The sequence below is a fragment of the Primulina eburnea genome, chromosome 8, assembly GCF_022965805.1.
Source record: "Primulina eburnea isolate SZY01 chromosome 8, ASM2296580v1, whole genome shotgun sequence".
Classification (NCBI taxonomy): Eukaryota; Viridiplantae; Streptophyta; class Magnoliopsida; order Lamiales; family Gesneriaceae; genus Primulina; species Primulina eburnea.
Window position 1 is genome coordinate 11,688,661 of NC_133108.1, and position 8,517 is coordinate 11,697,177.

Here is an 8,517-nt window from a genome sequence, read left to right on the forward strand (position 1 = left end):
AATTTTCTACATTTGATTAATTCAATTAATAAAATGTTGTAATTGGTATTGGTATTATTATTATTTATTTATTATTATTATTATTAGTAAATTATTATTATTATTAGTAGTAGTAAATTCAAGGGGAATCTCATTAGTCATTACAATAGGTGTTTGACGGGATCTGATATACTTGTAGTTAATTTAATTTCATTTTTAGCTGAGTAAAAGATTTGTTATATCTTCAATCTCGAAATCGAACGATCGTTCCAAACTTAAAACTGTAATAACAAACGAGCTTTTAAACCATGGGCATAGTTAACCTAATTTGAATTTGATTAGTTTCATTTTTTTGACACAAATTCTTTTGTTTTACACCGATTTAATTAATTATTTGAGTGATTGAAAAATATTATTTATTTATTTGACACAAATTTTTTTATGAAAATAGTCTTAAAAATAAATTTTGTAAGATTGATCTGATCTAATTTATGGAATTTGTATTCTAAAAATATTATTTTTTCGTAATAAATATCACCGGTTGAAATTTGTCTTTTTACTGTTTGTCTGCATATCACCGACGAAAGCAAACTTTTTTTAACGCATTTATATATCTAATTTACGTAATCATATAGTAATCAATCACATGTTTAAAAAGAGAAGAATCCCAAATATATGACGTGAAAAGCGAGCAAGATTTCTTTTTTACAAATCCCAAACCCCAGGTTTATGCATCTAATTGCTTCGATTAATGCTCTTATGAAACTGGGGGAGGTGCAGATATGTCATCGGGAGCCGAATTCGACGATCGAATAGTGCGCTCCAATTCAACGGCATCCGATGAAGATTTGGAGCGAGGGGGCAGCCAATCGCCGCTCAGGAAGAATGCTGCGACTCATAATAAAGGGTGCCTTCCATATGATCTATCGAAGCGGTTGGATCGTGGGTTTTTGGGTTCGGGTCGTAGGTTGAGCGTGAAGCTCCGATTCGATAGGGAACATCAATCTCCTTCCTCCCCTTCGAATCCTCGTGTTAGTGCCAATGCCGCTGCCGCCGATGATTTTCTTGGTGATAGCGCGCCGCCGGAATGGGCGCTTCTGCTAATTGGGTGCCTCCTAGGTGTTGCTACTGGGCTTTGCGTCGCCGCTTTTAACCGTGGGGTTAGTTCATCGGATCAAGGTTTTTAAAAATGTTTTCTTCTGAATGCTTTGGCGTTTTTTATGTTTAAAAACTCAGGATTTTGTTTTCTGTTGTAGTTCGATTGATTGACAAACTTTTTTGTTTATTATCTGTTCATTGTTGACATATTGTGATTCCAACCTTGAATTACTTCGTAGGTGATGCTAGTAAAGAGCTGTGAGGACTTGAAATGCAGTTAGGCCTGCAGAAATGGGTGGTCGTTTATGTGTTAGTCATGGATGTTATTGGCCAGGACAAGGAATAACATGGTCAAGGAGAAGCTTCCAATTAGTCTAATTTTTACGCAAATTAATTGGCACACATACTGACGAACTTAGAACCTCACTTAGTGATTCACAGCCTTTTCACAAGGTGTAAATGAATTCTAAGTCATCCATTGGATCTAATATTGATTGTACGATGAAATTTTTAGCTATCTCTTGCTCTTTTTAGGGTTATGGATAATATTTTGCACAAAATAGGAAATTTTGATTTACTTTTATGGTTCTTTTTTCATGGATCAATCAAAACACGTAAAAGTCCTAAGTTTTTGTTGTCTATTTATTTTATTTTTTTTTGTCGCTGCTTCAATCGCAGAATTAAGAGTCGACCACTTTGATATGAACTTTGGAAGCATTGCCTAGATATCCGATTTTCTTAATCTCTGAAATAATGATGTGTATTTATTCATGGATTCACCTATCAGTTTATATGGTAAAGTTGCACTCAATGTCATGCTCATGAAGTTTGAATGTTATGATATGATTTTGCACTTCCATAACTAATCAAATTAAGATAGTCAAACTGCCTAATCTGTTTTTTGCCTTTTTGGAAGTTTAACAATGTCTCCAAAATGTTTTATGAGTTAAATAAAAATTCGGAAGACATAAGATTTGTTTAATTTAGGTCCATGTAATACATGAATGGGCATGGGCTGGTACTCCATATGAAGGTGCCGCTTGGCTTCGGCTACAGAGGCTAGCTGATACATGGCATCGAATACTTTTGATTCCAGTCTCAGGTGGAGTTGTTGTAGGTGTTCTACATGGCCTCCTTGAGATATTGGATCAAATAATGCAGTCCAATTCTTTGCAAGGACAAGGCTTTGACATTTTTGCTGCAATATTCCCCACAGTGAAAGCTATCCAGGCTGCTGTAACTTTAGGTACTGGTTGTTCTTTAGGGCCAGAAGGGCCTAGCGTCGATATTGGAAAATCATGCGCCAATGGATTCTCAATGACCATGGAGAATAATAGAGAACGGAGAATCGCTCTGGTTGCTGCTGGTGCAGCTGCGGGAATTGCTTCAGGTACTCGTCTATTTTGGTTGATGCTTATTACTTCAATATGGGTATATGGCATATGATTTAGCAAGTCTTTTAGATTATGAAATTTTCAAGATTTTTTTGTCACATATATCAATTTATTCCTCTTATTTTCTTATAAATCTTTGCTTCAGGTTTCAACGCTGCAGTTGCTGGATGTTTCTTTGCTATTGAAACTGTTCTGAGGCCTCTCCGTGCTGAAAACTCTCCTCCGTTTACAACTGCAATGATAATCTTGGCATCTGTTATATCGTCTACTGTTTCAAATGCCGTGCTTGGTGAGAAACAGGCTTTCACAGTGCCCACGTATGATTTGAAATCTGCTGCTGGTATTTTATCTGATTCTCGTGTGTTAAAACTGAAATCATATTTTAAGGTGTGCTGTCTGATTATCTTCATTATTTCAAGCATTCTCTGTTCTGTATAAGTTAATTGGGTGGAAAATAGATTTGCAACGCATGATTTAGGGCTTATGTAAATCAATGTAGGTTATCTTCAGTTAACCAAACCGATTGTGTTACAAGGTGTAAAATTGCAGCCGTGATGTAAAGCTTATATGGATCAATCTGATTTGGTTCATAGTTTTTTTTTTTATATAAGAAACGATGATTTGTGCTCGAGTGTCTTGGGGCTTTTAGTGCTTCGGAAATAAAGCACGATTAATAAAATATTTTAAAAAATAAAATTTGATTTTTTTTTTTTAAAAAATGAAACATTAGATTTTAAATATTGAAATCATCATCATTTTCATCTTCCAAATATCAAAATTTAAAATGCGAGGACAAAGGGTAGAGGCCACATGGGGCAGAGACAACCTGATGTTAGGATTTCCTTTGCTTTTTTTAAAATAAAAAAAATAGAGGAGAAATCACACTTTTAAATGAGGAAATATCTTCTGTCAGATTTTTTTTTTAAAAAGGGTATTTTTCTCTGAAGGGCGGTTCGCATGCTTCATGGAAGTTGTGCGCTTTGGAGCATGCTTAAGCGTGCACTTCGTGCGCTTTTGACTACTATGATTTGGTTACTGGAATTACTATGGTCCTGAGTTATTTCAGTAATATTATATGCTCTGTAGAACAACCATCCATTGGACGTGTTTGAAATAAAATAGTAGCTGCATATTACTTACGTAAGACAGATGTACTAGCATATTTTATTAAAAACCTAATGAAGAAGTTGCACATTTTTTGAACAAATACAAAAATTTGACTAATTATACTGTTGAACACAATGAACTCATTTTTCTGCTGTATATTCCACTGAACATTCTCAAGTTTGGATCTGTGACACAAACTTGGTCAGAAGTTTGTGGATTTAACTTAATTGTTGCATTTCGCTGAATGAGGGTGTGCATCTAACCATCATATTTGTGATTTCCTTGTCTCAGAGCTTCCTTTGTACCTTATATTGGGAATGCTATGTGGAGTAGTAAGTGTAGCTTTCACTCGCTTGGTATCTTGGTTCACCAAGGCCTTCCAATTAATCAAAGAAAAATTCGGGATCGCAGATGTAGTATGTCCTGCTTTGGGGGGTTTAGGAGCTGGGCTAATAGCTCTCAAGTATCCTGGGATATTGTATTGGGGTTTCACTAATGTTGATGAGATTTTACACACGGGAAAGACTGCATCAGCGCCTGGAATCTGGCTTCTAGCTCAATTAGCTGCAGCTAAAGTTGTGGCCACTGCTCTATGTAAAGGGTCTGGCCTTGTTGGTGGCCTATATGCTCCAAGTTTAATGATCGGTGCTGCAGTGGGTGCTGTATTCGGGGGCTTTGCTGGAGAGCTAATCAATCCAGCTATTCCAGGAAATGCTGCCATTGCTGAGCCACAGGCATACGCATTAGTAATTTTCCTGTGCTTTAAGCTTACTCATAAATATTTGAACTTTTTCTTAGTTTCGTTTCGTTTTTATTGTTGACGATATCTCTTCTGCTTCCTGGTGTAATTCAGGTGGGGATGGCTGCAACATTAGCATCTGTTTGTTCAGTACCCTTGACTTCTGTTCTTCTTCTCTTTGAGCTAACCAAAGATTACAGAATATTACTTCCTCTCATGGTGGGTCTTGATCTGAGAACTCTCTCTCTTCCTCATGTTTGAAATCTGATGGTCCTGCTGTGGTTAGGTTGACTTAAAATGTAATTATTGATCATATGTTGGTTCTTTAAACGAGTGCTTTTCTTTTTACTATAAAATATGTGAATAAGGAGGATTATGCTTATATGCTGAGGCAACAAAATCTTCTACAACTCAGCCGGTGAAGTAGGCTCGCTTGACATATGATACATGTTTCACTCATGATTTTGGGGAATGTAATTATGTATCAAAACTGTCTAACATTTTGTGGCTGATTTTGGGTTGTCCCTACTGAAAACATAAACTGCGGCAATGGAGCAGAATATTGCAAGATACTGTGCTATAATGAGTTTTCGGTGTTCTCTTCCACTAATTAGTTACGACATTTTAGCAGCTTCTTCTCTAAGATCACAATTGTATTTTTATAGATAGCATATTGTTAAAATCTCTACTTTTTTTCGCCAATATCATGAGCAGCAGTCTTAAGATGTCTTGAGCCTATTTACATGGCTTCATGATGGGCTTTTGATTAAAATTCAAAAATGAACTGGTGAATTGGTTATTTAAGCAACTTGTTTGATGTTTTGCAACAGGGGGCTGTTGGATTAGCTATATGGGTCCCCTCTGTGACAACTCAACCAAAACAAAATGAGGTATCTGATACAAGGCGTTCTCCCCGAGGTTATGCGGTTCTTTCACCAGTTGAAGACAAAAACGAGGAGATATGGAGACAAAATGGAGAAGGGGATGATATAGAACTCTCTGTTATTGGTAACTCTAGTAGCCATCAGTCAAAAGATATTGAAATGTTACTGGAGAATTTGAAGGTCTGTCTTCCGACCTTCATGGTGGAAACTTAGTGGGAAAAGAAGCCAATTTTAGCATTATTTTTATTCTCATTATCTGTTATGTGTTAGCAAAACAAAAATAATGTCGTAATTTACCGCTATAATCAGGTATCTCAGGCAATGTCAAACAACTATTTGAAGGTTTCTCCGATGCAAACTCTCAGAGAGGCACTAAACTGTATGACTGATGGTCAACAGAACTGCGTCCTTGTCGTTGACGCTGAAGATTATTTGGAAGGAATTTTAACATATGGTGACATCAAACGGTGCTTTTACAAAAAATCTGGTGACAATTCCAACTGGAGTGCAGCAGATGTATGTTTTTCATTTTTTTCATTATTTATCCCAATGGCATTGAGAACTCTATTATATACTCGGTCCATATCCAATATGTGTGTCTGTAAAATAATTTGTTGGTCCTCATTCATTTGCAATATCTTCGATATTGAAGATATTTAACATACGTTTCAGCAATAATGAATTCCTTTGCAGGCAAACACGTTTACTGTGTCCTCAATTTGCACTCGTGGAATAAGTTATCGTGGACGGGAGCGTGGGCTTTTGGTTTGCTATCCAGATACGGATCTGGAAATTGCTAAGCAGATTATGGAGGCTAAAGAAATCAAACAACTGCCTGTTGTTAGGCGGGTTGGAGATGCTCAAAGAGAAACAAAGCGCCGAATTGAGGCTATTCTGTTTTACGATTCAATATGGCATTGTCTCAGGTTGCTACTTTTTAAATCATTCCGATGAATGTTTGTGCATTATATTCCGCTGGCAGTATACTATATCTTCTCCTTTTACATGAATGAATGAATTGGACCATATAAAGCCTACTCCATTCTTTAACAAGTAAATAAATGCCTCTAGTGCATAAAATCATATTATAAAATTAGCTGCCGCGTGTGATGATGATTTAATGCATGTTGGAGTTAGGAACAAAACGTAGTGTTTTACAATTATTCATAGCCCAGTCAAGTATTATCTCTCTGAATATTATGTTGTAGAATGTGACGGATTTGGTTTTAAGCTTTCTTTTCTGGTAAGGGTAGCATTCTTATGCTTACACGGATTAGTTCATCTTTCCGTTCCGTGAGGCTCTTTTCAGACTTCAGTATGACAATGTTAAAACAATAAATTTCATTCCACATAATAATGTCGGGGTAGTTAATGAAATGTTGTATATTTTAGTTTTTTAACGATTGGGTACTTTAAAGATAAATATAGTGAACGTGTTATTCCATGATACGTGGATCTAGTATTTTTGAGAAATTATGAAAATTTTAATTAAGAATTCTGTTTGTGTTGGTTAATGTGAATGGAGTGAAATTTATTTTTTAGAGTAGAAAATTAAAATGAGATAGTAATTCTTGATTTCAGAAGCAAAATCTCGAAAATCCTTTCGTTTTCCTTTTAATGTAAAGAATGATGGTTCATTTGAAAACGTTTCTAAGATGCTTGTTTCTTCCTGCTTCTGGTTTATGTAGAGATGAATTAAACCGCAGAAAATCGATCGACCAGCAGAAAGACGACTTGGGGACGATCACAACGGGTCATCAATGATTACCGAAACGAACCCTTAATGTCACAGAATAGAGGTGAATTTCTTCTGCAGAAGTCATTTGTGTACTGGGATTCATATAATAGTACAGAGGAAATACATTTCTCATTCCCACTTTTTTTAGGTAGATTGCATGGTGATATTTTCTAATACCCCTACACTCCCCTTTAAATGTAATCTAGCTCCACAATTATTGTACATGTCAATTATTACTGCCTTTATAACTCCATTAATTGAGTTTTTATGCAAGAAAAATTTAAGATATTTAGAGATTTACGCTGTGTTCGTTTGTGGATTGTTGTGCCGTTCTTCAAGTAAATTCATGCTACCATCATTATGTAACGTAAACAAATATTTGGTTCTCCTCCTACAAAAATGTCTTTTCTGTTGTGAAAAAGTAAAAATTTATGGTAAAAAGTAAAAATCTCAAACTCTCAAAATTTATCAAACTACACACTTTATAATATTTTTTTCTCTACTCAATTGTGATTTTCTTCACAAATGAGAGATTTATTTATAGAGTTTCATTACACATAATCCAAAAAATAAAATACATCATTACCTACATCATCACACACAAATTTCTAACTTTACAACTCTTATTTTCAACATTCAAATATTCAACTATTATTTTTCAATATTCAAATCATTTATTTTCAACACTCCCCCTTGTGATGATGATCATGATACGATGATGTCTTCATTACGTGTTTTGTACTGTCTCGTTAAAAACCTTACTTGGAAAAACCCATTGGGATAAAAACCATAGTAAGGGAAAAAAGAGTGCAGTCACGTAAACTCCCCCTGATGTTGACATGAACAATTCTTCACAAATTTCGTAGATTGCGCATCCCAATATTATATATGTGCTTTCTGAATATTGACGTAGGAAGTGCCTTTGTGAAGAGATCTGATGAGTTTTCACTTGATTGAATGTGACGAACATCAATACATTTATTCTTCTCAAGCTCCTTGGTGAATGCGAAGAACTTAGGAGGAATATGTTTAGTTCTGTCGCTTTTTATGTATCCTTCTTTCATTTGAGCAACACATGCAGTATTATCTTCATATAGTATCACAGGCTTCTCATCGAATGATAATCCGCATGAAATTTGGATATGTTGGGTCATTGATTTTAACCACACACATTCACGACTTGCTTCATGTAGTGCAATAATCTCGGCATGATTTGATGAAGTTGTTACGAGCGTTTGTTTCTGTGAACGCCAAGATATTGCAGTGCCTCCACGAGTAAATACATATCCAGTTTGGGAACGTGCCTTGTGTGGATCAGATAAGTATCCAGCATCAGCATAACCAATTATACTTGGATTAGCATCTTTTGAATACAAAAGTCCCAAGCCTGTCGTTCCTAGTAGATAACGGAATATATGTTTAATTCCGTTCCAGTGTCTCTTTGTTGGATATGTGCTAAATCTTGCCAACAGATTCATGACAAAAGATATATCAGGCCTTGTACAATTTGTAAGGTACATAAGGGCACCGATAACACTTAGATATGGTACTTCTGGACCAAGAATATCTTCATCATCT

The 8,517-nt window shown here is 35.6% G+C and overlaps 1 protein-coding gene across 1 annotated transcript; it reads left to right on the plus strand.

Moving 5' to 3' along the window:
- Positions 1–624: 624 nt before the first annotated feature.
- LOC140838889 (chloride channel protein CLC-f) lies at positions 625–7,227 on the plus strand. The gene is made up of 9 exons (XM_073205502.1): positions 625–1,139; positions 2,065–2,467; positions 2,617–2,811; positions 3,870–4,324; positions 4,432–4,536; positions 5,148–5,381; positions 5,511–5,717; positions 5,895–6,127; positions 6,890–7,227. The coding sequence occupies exons 1-9, from the start codon at positions 762–764 to the stop codon at positions 6,963–6,965; spliced, it is 2,286 nt and encodes a 761-aa protein (XP_073061603.1). The 5' UTR covers positions 625–761; the 3' UTR covers positions 6,966–7,227.
- Positions 7,228–8,517: the final 1,290 nt, after the last annotated feature.